The 22,348-nt window shown below is 36.7% G+C and overlaps 4 protein-coding genes across 4 annotated transcripts; 3 read left to right on the forward strand and 1 right to left on the reverse strand.

Moving 5' to 3' along the window:
* Positions 1–1,837: 1,837 nt before the first annotated feature.
* LOC143581214 (small ribosomal subunit protein eS12-like) lies at positions 1,838–3,354 on the forward strand. The gene is made up of 4 exons (XM_077064042.1): positions 1,838–1,911; positions 2,003–2,291; positions 2,950–3,015; positions 3,114–3,354. The coding sequence occupies exons 1-4, from the start codon at positions 1,904–1,906 to the stop codon at positions 3,171–3,173; spliced, it is 423 nt and encodes a 140-aa protein (XP_076920157.1). The 5' UTR covers positions 1,838–1,903; the 3' UTR covers positions 3,174–3,354.
* Positions 3,355–7,223: 3,869 nt separating this feature from the next.
* On the reverse strand, positions 7,224–15,385 carry LOC143583398 (stromal cell-derived factor 2-like protein). The gene is made up of 6 exons (XM_077065713.1): positions 14,972–15,385; positions 8,545–8,685; positions 8,307–8,447; positions 8,151–8,200; positions 7,907–8,036; positions 7,224–7,421 (listed from the first exon to the last, which is right to left on the reverse strand). The coding sequence occupies exons 1-6, from the start codon at positions 15,074–15,076 to the stop codon at positions 7,338–7,340; spliced, it is 651 nt and encodes a 216-aa protein (XP_076921828.1). The 5' UTR covers positions 15,077–15,385; the 3' UTR covers positions 7,224–7,337.
* Positions 15,386–18,576: 3,191 nt separating this feature from the next.
* On the forward strand, positions 18,577–19,726 carry LOC143582070 (uncharacterized). The gene is made up of 3 exons (XM_077064719.1): positions 18,577–18,803; positions 18,948–19,653; positions 19,716–19,726. Exons 1-3 carry the CDS (start codon positions 18,747–18,749, stop codon positions 19,724–19,726), a joined length of 774 nt encoding a protein of 257 aa, XP_076920834.1. The 5' UTR covers positions 18,577–18,746.
* A 1-nt stretch (position 19,727) lies between these two features.
* On the forward strand, positions 19,728–21,305 carry LOC143581224 (uncharacterized). Its single transcript, XM_077064048.1, has 4 exons — positions 19,728–19,900; positions 19,982–20,320; positions 20,388–20,468; positions 20,550–21,305. Exons 1-4 carry the CDS (start codon positions 19,886–19,888, stop codon positions 21,060–21,062), a joined length of 948 nt encoding a protein of 315 aa, XP_076920163.1. The 5' UTR covers positions 19,728–19,885; the 3' UTR covers positions 21,063–21,305.
* The last annotated feature ends 1,043 nt before the right edge of the window (positions 21,306–22,348 follow it).

Below are 22,348 nucleotides of genomic sequence, written 5' to 3' on the forward strand. Positions count from 1 at the left end.
TCAATTTTGGTACATGTTTTGCTTAGGGGGTTTTTCACTATTGGATTTGGGCTGTCATCGGAAGGCCTAGCAAGCGCATAAAAAGTTTTGGTTCATGATTAGAAAGTGTATAAATATTTTTTTATAAACTTGGCCAGTCTCAAATATTCGGCCGAAAACCGGTAAATTACACTACATACAAAAAGTTCCGGCCGAAAACAAATAAATTTACAATGCTGAGTTAAAAAAGCGAAGGGGGCGGGGCCACCCTTGGCCACTGAAAAGCCTCGCCCATGCTTTCAACGCATTCCATGGACCAATTAGATGATATTATCATATTACATAATTATATTTTATAAACTTCATTCAGTTTTTATAACAATACGTAAGACATTAAAACCTCAAACAAAACTATAAGTTTTTATAAAAATGTGTAAGACATTAAAACCTCAAACAAAAAATATAAGGGCGACGGTTGTGGGTGGGATATTATCATATTATGTTCGTCCTAAAGATTTTGGGCGGTACCAAGGTGGGGGCAGTGTTTTAGCCGATACCGCCTTGTCGCATAGTTTTCCATCATAATCCTCTAACTTCATTCTTTGTTTCCTCTCTAACTTGCCACTGCTACTTCCTTTACATGTTTCGATTTTCCTTTTTTCTCCCATCGTATTCTCTACTTCTCCTTCGCTGCCACCTCACCCTCTCTCATTGTCACATCACTCATCCCACGCCATCATCCCACTTTCACACCCACCACCCTAAGGCTACTTGTTGTGGTGGGGCTTTAAATGTCAAGTTAAAATGTCACGTCACTGTCACTTATGTAGTTGAATTTTAATTAAACACTCCTATAATACTACATTATGGTTTAAAGCACCGTTAGCACATTAAAGACCCACCATTTACTTGTTAAAGCCCCTCTACCATTTCCTTGTTTACCGCCCGGGCCTTAACGGCCGACGTGGTGTTAAAGCTCCGTTACCACATCACATCACTTTTGCCGTCTCTACTAAAGCCCCAGCATATGAAGAATAGTTTATTAGGCATTTGTTGTAGGTCAGTAAATTAAGATTTCAATTTCAATTAAAAAATTAAATGACTCAAGTGCTGAATAGAATTGTAATTCCATGAAGGGACATAAATTAATAAAAAGAAAGTTGAAGGGGGTAAAAGTGAAAGTAGGATAGAATTAGGGTTTAGGAGTCCACACCACAGCCTTTATAATCTGTCAAACTTCGACGGCCGTAGCCGCCGACCTGCTATTATATTATTGCGTTTCTTTGATCTTACAGCAGCAGGTATTATTCATCTACATCTCTTCTGAATCAACAACTGTTAGCTCATAGTATCGTTTACTTCTAGACTGATTTCAATTTTCTACAAAATAAGGATTTGAATCGGTGTAATAATATATATGCAATTGGTGTTTAGATCTGTATGAATAAGCTAGAGAAAGTGATTAATGGCATTATGTTTGTTTTAATTCATGATTTGATTGAATATATATATGGACAGCTGAAATCAGACCATGATTATGATAATGTATTCAGGAATTACAATTGCAGATTTATATATGCGACTAAAGCTATTGTTTTATCAATGATTATAATCAAATATAGACCAGTTAGTTGTTCGATAGTATGCTCTGTAATTTTATTAAAATGCTAGCTGTGTAAAGACTGATTTCAATCAGCAAAGTTTTTATTAGATATTCCTTTTGTGTATCATTTGCTTGTATACTGTTTGTATATATAACATTTTATTTTGCTTCTGCTTGTAAAGTATTTTATGCACATGACATTTACATTTTTAGTTGTATACAAGTTATACTTTTTTTTACCATAATATATATTTTTTTGCTTCAATTTAATTTTGGTTTGGTCTTTGACAGTCATACTCGAAGATCTTATCAACCGAAAACATGGCAGCGTAAGTTTTACCTTTTATGTTTTGTTTCAACAAATTCCTTTTTGTAAGACTTCACAGATTAATTTTTTTTATGACTGTTTCTGTTTTGCAGTGAAGATGTTGTTGTTCCAGTTGAGGCACCTGCTCCCGCTCTTGGTGAGCCAATGGACATCATGACAGCTTTGCAGCTTGTGTTAAGAAAGTCACTTGCTCATGGTGGTCTTATCCGTGGGCTACATGAGGCTGCCAAAGTGATTGAGAAACATGCTGCTCTACTTTGTGTTTTGGCTGAAGATTGTAACCAGCCTGATTATCTGAAGTTGGTCAAAGCTCTTTGTGCTGACCATAATGTCAGTTTGGTAACCGTTCCCAGTGCAAAGACCCTTGGCGAGTGGGCTGGTGTAAGTCTTTTGTTATCTTAGTTTATTGAACTTTTATGCTTGTCTCTTGTTACTTTAGTTTATTGAACTTCATTTAAGCATTGTTATTATTGCATATACACACATGGCAAGATCAATAGTTTGGGCAGTTTGGCTAACATGTTTTGTTTTTAATCAGTACGGTTTGGGTTCGGCTAACCCCCAAACACATTATGTTTATTTTTATAAAGCGGTAACGCATTATTATTATGCTTGCCAAAAAGTATTGTAACAATAATATTCTGTATTTTGAATAAATTATTCTAAGTGGTTGTACCTTTGAAGTAGAAGATATATATTGATTTATTTTAACCTAGAAGGTTTATTTGAAAAGGAGGTGTCTCAAACTGATTTGAAACTAATCACAATTATATTTGTAAAATACGTTTAGATTATGTGTGTACTATGTAGTGTTTGTGATTTTATTTAAGACGTGAATTTTATAAAGTTGATAGCGAGTGTTTGTGGTTTTCATTAACCCTGTTTAAAGCTGACCTGATTTGGCTAGAACCCATCTTACGTGTTCATGGGTCTTTTTTCAACTGTTTTCATTGCATCTTTTATAGAATTTTTAAGGAATATTATGTCATTATTTTTTCCATGTTTGGTGGTTTAACTAAATGTAAAAAATAAAATACAGTTGTGCAAGATTGACTCTGAAGGCAAGGCAAGGAAGGTTGTTGGCTGTTCATGCCTTGTTGTGAAGGTATTATTACATTTTTTTAAAATATTTTTGTAATCTGGTGTGAGTTTTTTATGTAATTTATTTATTTTTTATCTAAACAAAGTTTGTAAATATTTCAGGATTATGGAGAAGAAAGTGAAGGGCTTCACATTGTCCAAGAGTATGTGAAATCTCACTAAATATATGTTATTGAGTCATCATTATGTTTTATGAGTTTCTGAATTTTGTAAGAGTGTGATAACTCTTGTCAAACTTCATTAGATTTCAATTATCTGAATTTTGTGTCTGGGTCTTCATAACTTATTAAAAGTAGAGATTGACCAATGGTTTCACTTAAATTTGATTTTTATGAAGTCTATTCTGTTTTTTTTTCCTAACAGCACTTGCTTAATAATTAAAGAACTTAGAACACGCTTAGACCAAACCCTTCATTCTATGTGTAACATTCGACAGTGTGTTTTTGTTGTGGGCAGAAGCAAGCCTATATTTTGAGTTTGATAGTCTGCACTTTGCGAGTTGGTCAACCATAATATGCAGCCTCTTCTTTACAATAGAAAATCACTATTCTTAGTTACTTTGTTTTTGCATTTATCTTCCTGCCTCCTTTAAAGCCCTAAGCTGATTATTTTGATTCTTCTATAAAAACCTTTGTTTTGGTCTAAGTGTATTTGGGATTCCTTCAATATATGATAATAGTTCCTCCAACCACTCTACTTTCTTAGTTGTATGAATACCACTTCGCAACCCATAAATCGGTTTATCACAATTGAAAGTCGAGGACAAGATGAATCTATTGCCCTGCCTCCAAGAGAATAAATGGCAGATTCAATTGAAGGCATTAAGGAAATAGAGCGTAATGAGAGGATACCCTTATCATTTATCATATATTAAAGGAATCCCGAATACGAGTGATCCAATACTTGAGTCCCTTTTACAATTTGACCTCCTTGATAAATCTTTTTGCGATTATCAACTATAATCTTGCAAAACAGACGTCATCCTCGCCACAGGATGGGGGTTCCACAATAATAATAATAATAATAATAATAATAATAATAATGTTAGTGTTAGTGTTAGTGTTAGTGTTAGTGTTAGTGTTAGTGTTAGTGTTAGTGTTAGTGTTAGTGTTAAATGAGAGCATAATTTAGTTCCTTATCTTTGCTATTTATATTTGGAGAGAATAGTAGCATTCACATTATCTGTTGCCTCTTAGTGAACGGCCTAACGGGATGTGATAGTGACATCTTGTATTCTTATTTGTTGAGGGATATACTTCTTTTGTCTACTTGTAGTCCATGTGTGCCATACCATTTGGGCATTTATTGCGTTTTATTGTGCAGCCTGGGTCATATCTCTTCATATATTTTTTTCATATAAAAGTTATATTATCCCTTGAAAATAATCATAACAAGCAACACTAAGCTTCTTCGTATTCCTTAAGAATTTTCTATACAAATACTAAATTAGGAACATGTGCATTACACAGTTTAAATACACGTTTTTTTAATTATTTGTTTTAAATAACATATCATAATTATCTTTAAGACGTTTTATGAAAAAAAATTTAAAAAGAGACTTGTGGTATAATCATATTATATTTACCAAATTAAATAAAGACGAGAAATCGAATTTATGACTTCACTAGAACTTTGTGGCCTACAAAGACGGCGTCAAAACTTTATGAGAACAAGTTATAAATAAAAAAAACTAAAAAAGGGATTCAAAGTAGACACAACAAACTCGAAATTGAAAGCTGATGACAATAGAACAAACATCTACTTGTTAATGCTGAATATGTACGTGTTTATATTATATAGATGTTAATTTATTATTCTATTTTACAAAGTCTCTGTATCTATAATTCTGTTTTACACAATTAACTGAGAAAATTTAGCTGTAACTCTAGATGAAAGGAACAATTTATCTATGTATTTGTATCAGATATAGAAAACCACACCTCTTTTTATATCAGATGTACAACATCTACCACAATATCTACAACAAGCAGTTTACTCTATTGTTTATCAGCTTTTGGTATCTACGTTTGTTGTGTTTGCGTCATTCGTTTTCAATACGTTGTACAATTGTGTGAATATTCAGTTTTGGTACATGTTTTGCCTAGGGGGTTTTCTCTTAAAATAAAACCGGGTTTGGGTTCTCATCAGATGGCCCTAGCAACTGCATAAAAAGTTTTGGTTCATAATTAGAAAGTGTGAAGATTGAAAACGACAAGTTGCATGTGTGAAGGAAAATGAGAGCGAAAGATTGTATATCTAGTGATGTCTAGAGAGAGAAATAAATAAATCTGAATGGTTGTTAAATACAGATTATAGGTGAAATTTCATAATTCTTTTAAAGGTCAAAATTGTATTTTATAAATGTTTAATAAGTATATTTTCAGTTAAAGGTCAAACTGAAAAGTGTATTACACCTTATATTTTATAAACTTCATTCAGTTGTAATAGCAATAAAACAAAACTATAAGTTTTTATAAAAATATGCATAGACATTAAAACCTTAAACATAAAATATAAGAGTGAGAGTAGTGGGTGGGATATTCTGTTCGTCACAAAGATTTTGGGTGGTACCAAAGTGGGGGCGGTGTTTTTGCAAATACCACCTTGTCGCATAGTTTTCCATCATGATCCTTTAACTTCATTCTCCGTTTCTTCTCTAACTTGGCAAGAAGATGCCGCTTATTCTTCCTTTACATGTTTTGATTTTCCTTTTTCTCCCATCTTACTCTCCGCTTCTCCTTCCCTGCCACCTCACCCTCTGTCATTGTCACATCACCCCATCCCACTTTCACACCCACCACCCTAAGGCTACTTCTTGTGGTGGGGCTTTAAATGTCAAGTTAAAGTGTCACGTCACTGTTACGTATGCAGTTAAATTTTAATTAACACACTCCTATAATACTACATTGTGGTTTAAAGCAGCTTTAGCACGTTAAAGCCGCACCATTTACTTGTTAAATCCCCGTTACCATTTCCTTGTTTACCGCCCCGGGCCTTAACGGCCGACATGGTGTTAAAGCTCCGTTACCACATCACATCACTTTGGCCGTCTCTACTAAAACCCCACAACTAGTGGTCTAGCACATGAATAGTTTAATAGGCAATTGTTGTAGGTCAATAAATTAAGATTTCAAGTTCAAACACTTTAATTTCAATTCAATAACTAAATTACTCGAGTACTGAATAGTCAATAGTAAATGGTAAAAGTTGCTCCAGCCTTCGTGCCTTTTTTAAAATTTCGTAAAATGATCATCAGTTGTGGTTCCTGTTTCGATAAACCACCTGGATACTTAAGCCCAAGACTAGGTAAGAAACAATAACTAAGCTTTCAAAGTTGCAAGAGAAGGCATGGGGTCCAAGCGGTTCGACCATCACCAGTTCAACGCTGAGCGATCCAAGTCCAACCGTTGCACACCAAACCGTTGTGAAGATCAAATTTTGGGTTAATCGATCCATTCGGCCAGTTTGATATTTGAAACTTTCTGAACAAAACCCGTGTGTGGTTTCAGACAAAAATAAATGTCTATTTATCAAGGGAGATTAGTTTTTAATACTCTCCACTTTCGACCGTTGATAGATAACACTCCCAACTTTCACTTTGTCTCCCACCACCCCCAATTTTCACGATATTTGTTTTCATCACTCTATCGTTAACTGAAGGCTAACGTCGTGTGGCAACAAAACCTCATCTGACTTAATTAAGAAAAAAAAGGCCACGTCAGCGTATCCACTAACAGTGTTAGCCTTCAGTTAACGAGGAAGTGTTAAAAACAAATAGAGTGAAAGTTAGGAGTGATGGGAGACAAAGTGAAAGTTGAAAGTGTAATCTACTAACAAACGAAAGTTGGGAGTATTAAAAACCAATATCCCTTTTATCAAAAGATCAAAAACTTGCAACAAACCATATCACATGGATTTAATCTACTAAGAAATTCAGTGGCCTAGCCTTAATCAAGTAACCCTCTTGCAAAACTAAAAGTTTCATCTTTTTAAATCTTTAAATGCCTGAAATAGTTCAAAACAGTAAACTTCTTTCAAATCTCTTTGTTATTAAAAAACTTCATAAACAAAAGCACTATAAAAGATTTAACGTTCTAAAAACTCCTAATAAGTTTTACATAACGCGCACCCAAAAGAAACGAGACTGTCAAAGAACAATACTAGTCTCAAAAGGCCCCAAAATCTGGTGTATGTATGACATGACATGACATGCTTTTTAAGTGTTTTATTTCACTTATAAAACCTACACATAATATGTGACCAATAACATATAAAAACTAATGCAAGATCTAGCAACATTAGGAATTACACTAAATCATGATTCATTCATTTGCTTTCGGAAACTGGTAGATAGACGCCCTCCACAGCCAACCAAACATTGTCTGCACGTTTCTCTCTCACGCCACAAACCTATAAAAGAGAAAAGGAAATAAAAATAAGATATATAGAAGTTTGAGATCTTGAGACATCTGAAATTTGGTCTACAAAAAGAGGGTTTTCAAAAGTTATACCAGTCACAAGAAATAAATTATTTAGATAAAAATCTAGTTTGTTTTTAATAAAAAGACCTGGAACTAATGTAATAGAATAGCACATGACATTAACCTAGTTTAATGGTTATACTTAATGGTTATACTTAATTATACTATTTTAAAACGACGTAGTTAAAAATTGCTATAGTAATAATACTTTTTTTAACCGGCCAGTTTGATCGTGATATTGTTTTGAAATAGACTATTTTGGTAAACTAGTGACTACCTCATCAGAAAAAATGTCCTATGTGATCAAAAAAGGTATAATTACCAAGAGGAGATATTATTAAGTTTGATTACAAAAAACAAACCAACAACCTAAGTATGTTGCTAACAACCTAGTAATACAAACATGAAACGAACCTCTTGTTGACCGCCAGCGATACGGCTATATTTCTTATCATGGCTATGTAGATATCCGCTTGTGTCGACATGTTTAAGTCTTATTCTCTGATCTTGTCTCCAAGTTTTTCCTTTTCCCTCAATTTCAAGTCTGAGGGTATCATAGTAAAGTCAACCAATAAGGTTAGCACACGTCTAAAACATTTTATTTTGTTTTACCTTTTTGAAGAGAAAATATAATTAAAATGATTATAATAGCTCTTACCTCCAGTAATCTCCTGTATCAGAATTACCATCATCTCCAAAGCAACTCACCTACACAAAACCTCAATTGCTTACATTTTAAACCAATCATACTAAGCCAAATCTATTATACTAGATAATAAAATATCATATTATAATTACAAGCAAAAGAACAAACCTCTAGATTGCCTGATATTGGTGAAGCATGCAGGTGGCTATGAAGCCATCTCCTAGTTTTCATGTGTTGCAATCGAATAATGCTTCCGGTTTTTATAGTATCTCCCTGTTTTGCTGGTGTCTCGAGTGTAGGCCTCACAATCTAGTTTTGTAAGAGTTCAATTTGAATAAATCAATTATTTATAATCTAAAATAAAACACACTGAACTTAGCTGGATATATAAACAATATTAACATACCCAATAGCTATTGGCATCATCTACATTGGGAAAGCCTGTAACAGATTGCTGACCACTGCCTGATCCATATGGCACATCATGCGAGTGTAGTCGAAATCTTGTCTTTTCATGCATCAGCTTGAGTGCCGACCCATAAGTAATCTGAAGCGTGTATAAAGTTGCAATAAATGAGCATAAAATGAAAAGTATACAGCATCCCAAAAATGTAAATGTTTTTACAATAAAGGAAAATAGAATAGGTTCCTTCTACAGTTTACTCACGGTTTTACTAGCTTCTATTTACATATCATTACAATTCACATCCTAAGGAATTCATTCTTAAGTAGTATCTTATATCATATCAGGTAATATATGTACCAAACTACCAACTAAGCTACACCCTAACCCGGTAACCCTACATTGGTCTCACATTGCTAGTTTATGAAACGACATCAATATACACGTGCGTAGGGTAATAATCTTCTTAGACACGACAAGTTCATATTAATCGAGAATATGAAAATTACACACTCCAAAACGAAAATAGCAAGAATATCTAATCCGTTCAAGTTTATTGTGTTTCTAATCTAGAAGAAATCCATGGACTTTGTTACAAAGTTTGTCATTTTCCTTTTCTAGCTCATGCTTCACCACAAAAGTTTCACGCAGTTATCACATTTTACTCAAAAACTTAAATTTACGTGATCTATTTGACCTTGACAGATCCTGTTCATCCACAAATTGTCCAACAGATTCAAAGGATAAAGTCTTCTTACTTCTTAGTATCCAGATGAAGAAAAAAACTGATAAACTGATTTGAGTATAGCTAGTCATTATTACAGAAAATATATGACCTAGAGTTAATTATATATATTCCAAAAAGAAGGTAATAACTCTAAGTGCCCTGCCACTCTAATACCATATAACAATAAACCCTAACCTAATATATTCTCCATAATAGCCATAAATTTAAGATTTTGAGGTCAACCATACAACTTTGGTGATTAAAATTCTACAAATTTAGTTAAAAACTTATCACCAACATTATGACATGCCAATTATGTCAAAAAAAAGTTAGCAAACTTATCGAATTCCGCTTGAAATACTACATAATGAAAGTATTCAAGGTTTCAATTATTCGATGCCTTTCATTCATATGAAGATCCCTTTAAATAGGGAGAGATACAAGATAACCCTATCGCTAATTAGGAAACATAATCCTATTATAATTACAATTGAATCAATCTAAATCTGTACATATATCTCTAAATATAAACATAAACTTGTTCTCCAAGCAAATATAATATCTCGGCTAAGACTCCCCCGCAGTTTGAGCGGGCGTAGGACAAACGCTCAAGCTGGAGCGAAAAGACTGGAACAGTTGACGAGGAAGTCCTTTGGTAAATATATCCGCATACTGTAATGAGGTCGGAACATGAAGAACACGGATATGGCCGACTCGAACTTTCTCCCGAACAAAGTGGATATCAATCTCTATGTGCTTCGTTCGTTGATGCTGAACAGGATTATCAGATAGATAAACCGCGGATACATTATCACAGTAAACCACCGTAGCTTGACGAAGAGGAAGACGGAGTTCAAGAAGTAAATTTCGTGACCATGTAGCCTCCGCAACCGCATTAGCAACCCCACGGTATTCCGCTTCAGCACTAGAACGAGAAATCGTAAGCTGCCGCTTAGATGACCAAGAAATAAGGTTATCTCCCAGAAAAACACAATATCCACTAGTAGAACGACGGGTGTTAGGACATCCTCCCCAATCTGCATCAGAATAAGCAACCAATGAATGAGTAGCCGACTTGACGATACGAATACCGTAGTTAATGGTGCCCTGGAGATACCGTAGTATGCGCTTTAAAAACACAAAATGAGACTCGCGCAGTTCGTGCATAAACAAGCAAACTTGCTGAACCGCATAAGAGATGTCTGGGCTAGTACTGTAATGCACCAGCCAAACTGCGATACAAAATAGGGTCAGGAAAAAACGGGCCATCGGTTGCGCTTAGTTTGGATGACAAATCTACTGGAGTGGTTACATGGTTTGCACGATGTCATGGAGGCACGGGAAATAATATCCTTGGTATATTGGGCTTGATCCAAAAACAATCCATTGGCATGCCGAGAGACCCTAATACCCAAAAAATGATGTAACTCACCCAAATCAGTCATAGCAAATTCACGAGACAAAGTATTGATAATATCCTGAAGTAAGGAAGTTGTTGATGCTGTCAAGACAATATCATCAACGTATAATAATAAATATGCAGTCTCCGAGCCCTTGGTGTAAATAAATAGAGAATTATCACAGACACGGCCACGAAACCCTCGAGATAAAATAAAGTTTGCAAATCTGGTGTACCAAGCCCGTGGAGCCTGTTTCAAACCATACAAAGACTTTTTTAACCTGCAAACAAAGTTAGGAAAACGACGATCCACAAGACCTGCTGGTTGATGCATAAAAACCGTTTCATTCAAATGTCCATGAAGAAAGGCGTTCTTGACATCCAATTGATGGATAGGCCAAGAGCGAGACACTGCAATGGATAAAACGGTGCGAATAGTAGCCGATTTGACGACCGGGCTAAAGGTGTCCTCACAATCCACACCCACTGTTTGAGATTTACCATTTACAACCAACCGTGCTTTATATCTTTCCAAAGTACCATCAGCTTTAAATTTATGGCGGAACAACCACATGCATTGAATGACCGGTCTATCTGGTGGTTGAGGCACAAGATCCCAAGTATCATTTTCCATTAAAGCACTAAACTCGGCTTGCATGGCATTTAACCAATGGGGGTCGGCAAAGGCTTGGGATAGGACTTTGGGACAGGTGATATGGCTGTGGTAGTGAGAACTTGTTTGGATTTGGATCGGGCCATCATGGGGTGGTGGTTAGTGGGTAGTGGGTGGGTTGTGGGGGCTGCTGTAGCAGATGTAGAGTGAGCAGGTGCTGTAGAGGCAGTGGCCGTAGCTGGTGGTGGTGTGGTTGATGTAGTTGGGGTTGGCTGAGGTGTTGGTGCTACAGGTGGGTTATCCGGATGGGCAGCAGGGTTTGGTTGAGCTGGGGCTGGTCGTGGGCGGCGGGTGTAGTGGTAAGGGAATGGAGAGATGGTTTGTGGGGGTGGGATGGTTCGGGCCAAAGGTGAGGGACAAAAGGTGAAACTAGGTGGTATGTCATCCAAAAAGGTGTAAGAAGCAGGTGGAGTGGGTATAGTGTAAGGAAAGGTGTGTTCGTCAAAAGTGACATGACGAGAAATAATAACCTTCCCGGTAGTGGGGTCGAAGCACCGGTACCCTCGAAAATCGGGAGGGTGGCCTAGAAAAATGCAACGAATGGATCTGGGATGAAAACGGTGAGGTTGGGAGGCCGATGTATTTGGGTAACAGGCGCACCCAAAAACACGAAGATGGTCATAAGTGGGATGACGAAGGTAAAGGGCAAAAGTGGGGGTAAAGTAATTAAGACGTTTGGTGGGTAATATGTTGTGAAGGTATGTAGCGGTGTGAAGGGCTTCCACCCAAAAGGTAGGGGGAAGTTGGGCATGAATGAGCAGTGACCGAATGATGTCATTGAGACGACGAATCATCCGCTCTGCTTGACCATTCTGGGATGAGGTTTGAGGGCAAGAGAATCTAAATAATAGGCCTGCTGATGGGCAAATTGTTTAAAGGCATTATTGTCGAATTCTCCCCCGAGGTCACATTGAAAATTTTTTATATTGCGGTTAAATTGGGTGGCTATTAGTCGGTGAAATTTAACAAAGGTGGGAAAAGTTTCGGATTTGAATTTAAGGGGATATACCCATACAAAATGAGAAAAATTGTCTATCAACACCATGTAATATTTATATCCGGTTTTACTGGGTATTGAAGAAGTCCATAAATCACAATGTATAATATCAAACGGGGCAAATGTAAACGAAGTAGATTCATAAAAAGGCAAAGGTTTACTATTTGATAAATGACAAGAATGACAAAATTGAGAATTTTTATTGTGATTACAGGAAAAACCAAAATGTCTACGAAGAACATCTAAAACTTGTGTCCTTGGATGTCCTAGGCGATCATGCCAAGGTAAGTTAGTAGATGCAATGAAACAAGCTTGAGGCGGAAGTGCTGGTGGAGTCACGGATATAAATCTCCCGTGCTATTGTGGCGGGAAAGTAGGCGCCCAGTGCGGAGGTCCTTCAAGGAAAAACCAAAAGGGTCAAATTCTATAGAAACATTATTGTCTCGGGTGAATCGGCGAACCGATATGAGGGATTTTATAATTTTAGGGCTATAAAGAATATTGGGTAAAATATATGTACGGTTGTGAATGGGAAGATAGCCAGTGCCGGAACCCGCAATGGATAAATATTGACCATTACCAACCATAAGTTTAGTATTTAAAGGAGAATGATCAAAGTGGGAAATCATACCTCGATTCTCAGTAGCATGGCGCTCAGCTCCAGAATCCATCACAGGAACTTCAGGATATTGCAACTGCATAGTGTTGAAAGCAGCACTCAACTCTGATGGGTTTAATGCGTCAAAGCCTGGAGGGGCGGATGGGCCAGCAGGAGCCATAGGAGTTGGGCCGTATGTTGGGACAAATCCAGCATAGTTAGCCGATGGAGATTGGGCCTGATTAGGTGGGTAAGTGGGCTGATTTGGTTTCCAGGATGATTGGGTTGGGTTGGGTAGGGACAAGGTGGTGTGGACCACCAGGCCCACTGTGGGAACTGCATCTGACCCATGTGTTGATTAAAGGGCCAAGAAGAAGCTGATGAAGGTGGCTGTCCACGGTACCCACGACCGCGTCTGCCACGACCCCGTGAGTTTTGATTGCGGTCGCGCCCACGGCCTCTGGTCGGTTGATAAGAATGTTGCTGGGTGTTATCAGATGGTGGCGCGGCTGATGTGTTTGTGGTCTGATTAGATCCGGTCCCTGTAGAGGCGACAAGAACCGAAGAGGATTGTTGCTGGCGAGCCTCCAAGCGAATGACCTCATCCTGAAGCATAGTACGGGCTTTGTCCCAATCGGCCTGCTGAGAGTGAATGAGTTGAGCGGTCGTATCAAACTCGGCGGAGAGTCCCCGAACAAGTTGTAGGACAAGCCGCTTGTCTGACACGGGCTGATCTACATCAGCGAGCTGATTGGCCAATTCTTTCAACTGTTGACAGTAATCATCAATCATCAACGGAGCTGCACGAGGCAAGAGTCATGTTGACAAACCGAGTCTCCAGGGCTGCAGCCTTGGCTTGTTTATTACTCAAAAACAACTTTTCAAGCCTAACCCACGTATCCCTAGCCGTAGCTTTTGTGTCGAGGACACTGTTTAGCAAGTTGTCAGAAATAGTACTGTAGATCCATTGTGAGACGAGGGCATCAATCTCCTTCCATGATGTGTACACCGGATCCGTAGAAGCCGGTGGCTGAGTCTCGTCAAGGTGGTCTAAAACCTTGTAGGCGATGGCATGGAACTGGAAAAGTTTAACCCAATTAGAATACGTAACTTTGGTGCCATCCAGTGTCCGGATTTTGGACTGGATATTAGTGACAGAATATGCTGGGTGCAGGGCTGGTTTATCGGTGTTGCTGGGGCCGTCATCTGATTTAGTCATGATGAAAACGGCAGGGGATGTGCAGTAGTTGAACGAAACAACAGCTGCAGTGGGTTGGAAAAGAGGAAAAGAAAACAGAAGCAGACGAGGCTGCTGTGAAGATCCGAAAAAAAGGGAAAAAAAAAAGAAAAAAGAATAGGGTTAATCAGAACCGAGGCTCTGGTACCATGAAAGTATTCAAGGTTTCAATTATTCGATGCCTTTCATTCATATGAATATCCCTTTAAGTAGGGAGAGATACAAGATAACCCTATCGCTAATTAGGAAACATAATCCTATTATAATTACAATTGAATCAATCTAAATCTGTACATATATCTCTAAATATAAACATAAACTTGTTCTCCAAGCAAATATAATATCTCGGCTAAGACATAACTCGTACCAAACTAATACGAAAAGTGGTAACATAGGTCAAATTTCAATCTATTGATATTATAGAGTTAATCATATATCCAAAGAAGAAGGTAAGAACCTAAGGGCTCTAAGACCATATAACAATAAACCCTACATTAATACATTCTCTACAATATCCGATACTTAGAAATTTGAGGTCAACCATACAACTTTTCCGATTAAAATTCTATGAATTTAGTTAAAAACTTATCACCGGCTTTCTAATATGCTTATTATTTGTCCCGAAAAAATAGTCTTATAAATTTAATCAAATTCCACTTAAAACACTACTTAATTCACTCCAAACTAATACAAAAAGTAGTAATCTAGGTCAAGCTTCAATCAATTAACACCATAGACTCCAGACAAATCAACAACCAAAAACTCAATAAGATCTTAAACAAGCCAATTACTGAATTACCTCAAAGCCTTCAGAAGTGGCAGCATAAACCGGAACCGATGACGAGTAATCTGAATCTAGGGTTAAAAAGAGAAACACAGCGAGTCCGAAGAAAGAAACCGCCATCAGTAATAATAATCCGATAAACCACGTCCGCTGCCAAAACGGTAAGTCTAGATCCGATTCCGATGTCTCTCTGTAAATGATCCGAGTAGGACCCGACGCACGTGACAAAGGAGAGTTAGAAGAACCGGCGGCGCGTCGGCGAGTGAGATTGACGTTGCTGCTCTGTTGCGGTTGTCCTGACGGAGGAGCCACGGCTGGATGTTTTCTCGGGTCGGAGCCTCCGACGGAGATCCGGCCGATACGGCGAGTTTGTACGGAGTCTGAAAATATAATGAGTGTGTGTGTGTTTTCCGGCGATTGGATGCTGAATTTGTGATTTGTTGTGTTTTAACATTTTAATTTTTTATATAGTTTGTTTGATGGTGATGCCACGTTGGTGGCGTGGTTTGAACGAATGGGAGTTTGACACGCGGATGACTTTGTACAGCTGGACTGCTGATTGGGATTCTTTTGAAGATTTTTTCCTCGTGGTTGACCCGTTACAAATTTACATTTTCCTTGTGTATATTATTTTATTTTAATTAATTAATTACTTATTAAAAAGGGTAAATCTTAAGTTAGAATCTTATCTTAGATAATTCGAGTCCTGATCTCACTCGGTTTTATGGGCTCCTCGTTGTCGTGCTATTTGGCGGGCGTGAGGATCAGCTTTTATCCGGTGAATCCCTCAATAGGTGGACCGCTAGGGGCTCCGTCCATCCGGACTAGTGGCCGGCTCGGGCTACCTTTAGTCAATGGGGGTCGCGTACGGAGTACCACTAGTTCTTACTTAGTTGGACTTCAAAAAAAAAGAATCTTATCTTAACTAGACTGGGTTTGACCAAAGTGGGTTGTTGGGCAACGTGCTTTTCTGAAGCAGAAGATGATGGACTTGAGCCACCCAACGTTGTATGTGATTCGAAGTATTTTTGTTTGCAAGTTTTTAAATAAATATATTTAAAAACCTAAAGAAAACGTTAAAAAGATGTTAACAAGTAACAAGTCGACACTATCCGATATATTTGTACTTGCAACTTTTAAATTCTTATTCTTTTTATATATGTTAGAAAGTCTATATATGATGTTGATTTGTTTAAGCAAGCCTAAAATTCAAAGCAAACATATTGGTTTATCAAATTTGGCAATCTTGCCTTTGTACAACTTAAATGAATGTATAATACGATTTAGTTCAGCACTACCAACTAACTTATAACATGATTTAATTCAGACACTATCAACTAGAGGTGCAAATCCTAACCGGTTTGTAATCGATTCTCTAACCGGTTAGTAACCAGTCCAACTCTAACCGGTTACTAACCGATGCTAACCGCCGGTTAGTAACCGGTTTATATATTTGATTTCAAAACCGGTTATAAACTGGTTAACCGATTTTTTTAATTATTATTTTGTAAAAAACACGTTATTAACCGGTTAACCGGTCCAGCCTAACCGGTCAAAACCGCTTCTCCAGCCGGAAAAAACCGGTTACTAACCTAACCGAAAAACCGGTATAACCGGTTATAGGTTAACCGGTTTGTGCACCTCTACTACCAAGTAACTTCTTGTTCAACCTTGAGTGTGTAACTTCTACAGCAGCAGCATCATCATCATCATCATCATACAACACCTAATAGGACATAACATTATATGTTTAATCAACATATAGAATGAATAATAATAAACAATTTAGACCCTCCACAATAATTGATTTTTAGATGATGTGTTTTGAGTGTCTCACTAGTTCTTACTTATTGTGAGCATAATTTTTGTGATATATTTTTATAAGATGTTTTTTTAAAAAAACAAGAAAAAACTTAGCATTTTGAAGGTTGTGAGGCCAACTGAGGATGGTTGAGTGTTGAAAAAATATATAATAATTGTTTTTAAATGATGATGTGGCAATGTTTATGGGTGTTTTTAGAAATTCTTATTGTGTGGGTTTCAAATGTTTAAAACAAATTATGTTTTTATGATTTGTCAGTTAACTAGACATATTTTTGGATGCTTTTATGCTTTCTTGATGTGAATGCTCCTAGTGAATTCTAATCCACTCCCACAAGGCACGATGAGACATGACTCTTAAAATGACAAGAAAAGAATTAACATTAATAGATTCCAAAAAAATCATGATATTTTTCCTTATTATTAAATGATTTTCACTAATTCTGAACATAGTTACATAGATTATTTTTGGGTTTACATTTTACTATATGAGAGCTTCATAGCAAATCAAACCACGTTTAAACACAAAGTTATGATTTTATTAATTTATTTTAATAACATGTTTTTGTTAACATTTTTCTTAATATCTAAATACGCAGTGTTGTATAACTTTTTGTATGAACAATCCGACATAAAATGTATTGAACTCGTAAGCAGCTTGGGCTCATTTATGGATTTGTAACTTTAATAAAAACACATTTTTTTATGAGTAGATAATTATTATTTTAGATATCTTGCGTTTGTGTTTTTTTTTAATTTGAAAAGTGGTGTATTTTTAGTATTTTTATTTAATACTATTACATTTAAAAAAGAGTTATTAAATTTTAATAATTATATGTTTTATTATTAATCTCAACTCAAATAATGTTTAAATACTGTTTAACACTGTATTCTCGGGTTTAAAATATAAAGAAAAGAAATAATAAGATTGGATAGAAGAAGAAAAGAAATTATATACTTAAAAGACATTCTTGATAAAAAAAAGAAAGTGTTAATTAATTTATATTCTTTAGTTAGATTGGAAGGAAAAGACAGAAACAAAAATTGTAACTTTACACTTATGTACTCGTAACAACATAGAAAAAAGAATTAAGATATGGTAAATTAGTAATATGGTAATGGACTATAAACTTTTCTTCACAATCAAAAAAAATTTAGCAGGTAAAAAGCCTTAATTTTTTTTTCCATTCTTTCTAAAAAACAAAACTAAAGAATAAAAAAATAATATAAAATTTTATCTTTTATTTTCAAAACCCTACAAATGTAACAAAAAAAAATAAGTTGGTTAATTTTGTGTTAGTACAAGGAAAATATAAGCTGGTAGAGCGTACGAATGAGCAGCTCCGACGGCCGGCTTACATCATCTCCATCGGAAAATGACGAGTGAATCGAAATCCTAGTCCGTACACGTCCACCTCTTGAAGTCATCTGGTATATATGAATCAATCTGCTTTTCTACTTTTATTATCTCATTCATTTTGCTGCTATTCTACTTTTGATGCACTATAATATATGCATCAATTTAGCCACCCAGATAACTTTTATCCCGAACCCAAGTACCCATACTCATCAAACCCGAATCCGACCCAATTATCCGTTGGACCTAGCTGATCGGTTTTTTATTATTGGAGTCTTTATTTCGTGTATTTTGGATTATGTGGTTTGTTATTTGCTTATGTAAGTTAAAATATGAAGATGATATATATCTTTATTCTTGAATTTATATTTTAGTTTTCTAGGTCAAATACTGAAAACCCGATTAACTCGTACTCATAGAATAGAACCCAGACCCGGGGAGATATTAGGGTCGGGTATGAGTAATAGAAATAAATTTCTCAAACCTGAGGAACCCGAAACCAGAAAGTACAGCCCGACCTTGATAACTTGAGACATTTAACATAATGGTGACAATTTTTATTTTACTTTTGCTAGTAATTGTCGTCGTGTTTGATTGCAGATCGGTTAAAATATGGGCAAGACAGAGGAACATGACTGGCGAAACGCAGATACACCGACGAAGAAGAAGGTTTGCGGGAGAACTTTAACTTTTTTTTTTTTTGATGATTTGTAAACATTTATGCATGCTTAATTACATTTAAATATAAGTATACCGGATTGACAGTTACAATCTCTTTTATAATGAGACCGCGTATAATAATTTTTTCTTCAGGAGTTATATTATGACGCTGAAGTGCATATTAGATGTCATATGACAGTGGCGAGAGATATCCGAGATAGGTTGGGACCAGGATCTGCTAGGTCGGAGTTATTTCGGGCCACATGTTTTGGACCATGGCTAGATGTACGGTCTACATCTAATGAAACACATTTAGTCCATCTGATGCTACAGACTCAATATATCCAGGCCGGGATTCACAATGCATTGTATTTTCATGTTGGAGGTCGGGAGTTGCGTTTTGGACCTGAAGAGTTTTGCCTCATCACAGGACTGCAGTTCATTCCTCATCATCGGAGACAACATTCGATACAGGAAAGGCCGGGCGTGACATTTAAGGAGAGGGTATTTGGTCGTGTACAAGCTAGCTTAAAGGTTTCAGATCTCAAAACCGTCTTTAATTGCTCTCTTGATCAGTTATCGGACCTTGATGCAGTACGGATTTGTCTGCTTATGTTGCTTGAGGTTGGGTTCATGGGCGGTCAGTCCAAATTGGTTTTGGACCCCACTCTTCTACAACTAGTGGAGGACTTGGACTCATGGAACTCATATCCATGGGGTTCACATATATGGAAGGTTGTGTACGGGCAACTACATAATGCGTTGGCAACACGTTCTGCTCGATTTGCTTCTATACCAACCACAAGGCATCGTCGTTACTCGCTACATGGATTTATTTGGGCCTTTAAGGTTTTGCTATGTTATTTAAATTTTATATATTTATATTTATATTTATATTTATATTTATATTTATATTTATAGTTATAGTTTAGCATCCTGAAATTTATTCCATTGTGATATCTTAGATATGGATCTTCGAGGTTTTCCCATACGCTAGGAAGTTTGCTGTCAAGCGTGATGGGATTCTTCCCAGAGCCATTAGCTGGACCGAGAACGAACGTATAACATGGGAGCTTGCACTACCATTTGTCATGGATGCCACAATGGTATGCACATTAGTTTTTTCTTTTAAGTCCATTTAGTTATTTAATTAATATTAGTTAATCTAGTGTGCTATTAAATGCCAGCCCGGATTTGAGCCGCTACAAGTGTTGACACCTACACTTGCAGAGTGTGCCACCGATTGGTGGAGGGCTAGCCGTCAATTCTTTGATGGTTTCGCAAATGATTATTCACCACCATTGAATAAGAAGGCACGAGTATCGTTTCAAACTCATTCGTCAGTTAAGGTTCGTGACCAGCTAGAGGATGACATTGCCATCACCACCACCATGTCGAGTTCTAACACCGCCACTAGTCACCGAAGTACAGGGTGTAGGGAGACTGTGGAGAGAACGATGCTAGAGAACAAGTTACAGAAGCCGTTGGTCGTGACATGTCTTACGAGTCTAGAGGAGCATGTTGATGTAAATATCTTTTAACTGTTTCTTTTTAATCACTTAAAAATGTTAATGAATTTTATTTATTACACAGGAGCTACAGAAGGCTAGACAACCACATTGTGTAAAGACAGAGATGTTGACTCCATCGGACCGCGCAGAGGATCGTGTTGTGGTAAATTTATGAAAGTTGTTTAATCCTACAAGTGACTAATTTAACCATCATTTTGCCACGTCTAATCTTTTTACTGAACAGGCAGGAAAGGTTTCATCTCAATCCGACATAATTTGTTTTCAAGGCTACAAAGTGAAGCAAAGTGTTGCGTCGATTCTTGAATCCATTTTCAACAAACACGGTGACATTGCAGCTGATTGTGTATTCAAATCCGCTTCTGTGAGATCATCTTTCCTTGAGATCGTTTGTGAAGTTGCCAGTCAAATTCAAACCGACAATGATATCGATAAAATAGAAGAAATAGAGAAACAAGTATTAGTTACAGAGGCGGCCAACATTAACGTGTCATGGCTTCGAGCTCACATGGAAACCGTTCACAAAAGGAGAGAGGCTAGTAAGAAGTGCAGTTCGCTTATGGAAATGAAAGCAACCACCATTTTGGTTAAAAAGGCCGCCATTTTGGATCTGAGAGAGAGTTGCGTGGAGCTCATGGCTGCACAAGAACAGTTTAAAAAGGCTGAAAGATGTGTGAGAGTACTTCATCTTGTTGAACAGAATCTAGATAACAAGATACTGGAATCTAAGGTAATATAGACTCATGGGTACAGCCTATGTTATAGGCTAACTAGATCATGCTAGGATATGTAGTTATTACAAGATTGCTATGAAATATACTGCAAGTATAACCTATTTGCTAGGTTTTCCTTTATCATCATTTTCGGAAAACTTTAAAAGAATGATTTTGTATGTTAATGTTTACACCATAAAGGGTCCAACCAACATGAGCCTCAAGAAGACGAAATTTGACGGGACAAGACTAAGCTTGGAAAAGTGGTTGGTTGCTCGACTATAAAACTGGGCATTTGCAACCGTCGTTTCGGTCGCAAATCGGTTGCATATGCCCTTTTGCGACCGAATTGCGACCAGTTTTGGCGGTCGGTTAAACCTTGGTCGGGAAATAATTTGCAACCAATTTTTGCGACCGTAAATACTGTTGCGACCGACTTTGTAACTAAAGTTTCAGTTGTAAATTTATCGACCAATTTTGCAACCGAATCTTTTTTGCAACTGATTTTGTGACCGAACCATTAGTGACCAAGATAGCAACCGAAAATTCTCCCGACTGATTTCGCAACTGGAAATATTTACAACCGATTTTGCCACTGAACCTTTAGCGACCACAAGTGTACATTTTGCGACTGAATTGTTTAGCAACCAAACTTTTTGCCGACCAATTTTGCGACTGAAATCGTAACGGAACAAGATTCTTATGATCGATTTAGCAACCAACTTTGTGACAATTGTTTAGGTTTAAAAAAGTACACCGATTCCTTATATAATATACCATAATCAAATACTTCTATAAATTCACAAAAGGACTAATTCCTAAAGTTTCAACAACATTCAAAAATGGATACATTAAAAAATATATCCATATATAAGTAACAAATGCCTGAATTGGCCACATTTACTAAATAATCACATGATTAATTAGTAAAGAGTGGAATAAAACTTGCTCTTCAAGAGGAATAAAACTTGCTCTTTAGTTTAGTGGCTGCAATGCTATTCTCCTCGATTTGCTATATCATTGTATGTTTTCCTCTTTCATTTCAACGCCTGCAATGCGATTCCACTCGATTCGCTATAACAATGTATGTTTCTTCTATGCTCTTTTTTCCTTTGGCAGTTGCGTTATTTCCTTATTCAATTGTCGTCCCTATAACAAATATGCCACATTAAATACAAATATGATTCGAAACCAAATAAATATTTAATACTAAAACCAATTAGAAAATTAATAATAAAAAAAATAATTATAAAAGTGAAGGAAACTTACAAGAGATTTCTTTATCCTGGGTAACCCATTCAGCATTGTTTGG

This window comes from Bidens hawaiensis, unplaced genomic scaffold (genome assembly GCF_021521415.1).
Source record: "Bidens hawaiensis isolate Kalapana, Puna unplaced genomic scaffold, B.hawaiensis_p1.1 tig00001511_1, whole genome shotgun sequence".
Classification (NCBI taxonomy): domain Eukaryota; kingdom Viridiplantae; phylum Streptophyta; class Magnoliopsida; order Asterales; family Asteraceae; genus Bidens; species Bidens hawaiensis.

Bases quoted from the DNA above. Each gene is read 5' to 3' on its own strand.
- LOC143581214 (XM_077064042.1), top strand. The intron at 2,292-2,949 runs GTAAGTCTTTTG...AATAAAATACAG, and splicing joins CCCTTGGCGAGTGGGCTGGT to TTGTGCAAGATTGACTCTGA. The intron at 3,016-3,113 runs GTATTATTACAT...TAAATATTTCAG, and splicing joins GTTCATGCCTTGTTGTGAAG to GATTATGGAGAAGAAAGTGA.
- LOC143583398 (XM_077065713.1), bottom strand. From the start codon at position 15,076: ATGGCGGTTTCTTTCTTCGGACTCGCTGTGTTTCTCTTTTTAACCCTA. The intron at 8,448-8,544 runs GTATGTTAATAT...TTACAAAACTAG, and splicing joins ATGATGCCAATAGCTATTGG to ATTGTGAGGCCTACACTCGA. The intron at 8,037-8,150 runs GTAAGAGCTATT...TGATACCCTCAG, and splicing joins GATACAGGAGATTACTGGAG to ACTTGAAATTGAGGGAAAAG.
- LOC143582070 (XM_077064719.1), top strand. From the start codon at position 18,747: ATGGGCAAGACAGAGGAACATGACTGGCGAAACGCAGATACACCGACG. The intron at 18,804-18,947 runs GTTTGCGGGAGA...TTTTTTCTTCAG, and splicing joins ATACACCGACGAAGAAGAAG to GAGTTATATTATGACGCTGA.
- LOC143581224 (XM_077064048.1), top strand. The intron at 20,321-20,387 runs GTAAATATCTTT...TTTATTACACAG, and splicing joins GTCTAGAGGAGCATGTTGAT to GAGCTACAGAAGGCTAGACA. The intron at 20,469-20,549 runs GTAAATTTATGA...TTTACTGAACAG, and splicing joins GCGCAGAGGATCGTGTTGTG to GCAGGAAAGGTTTCATCTCA.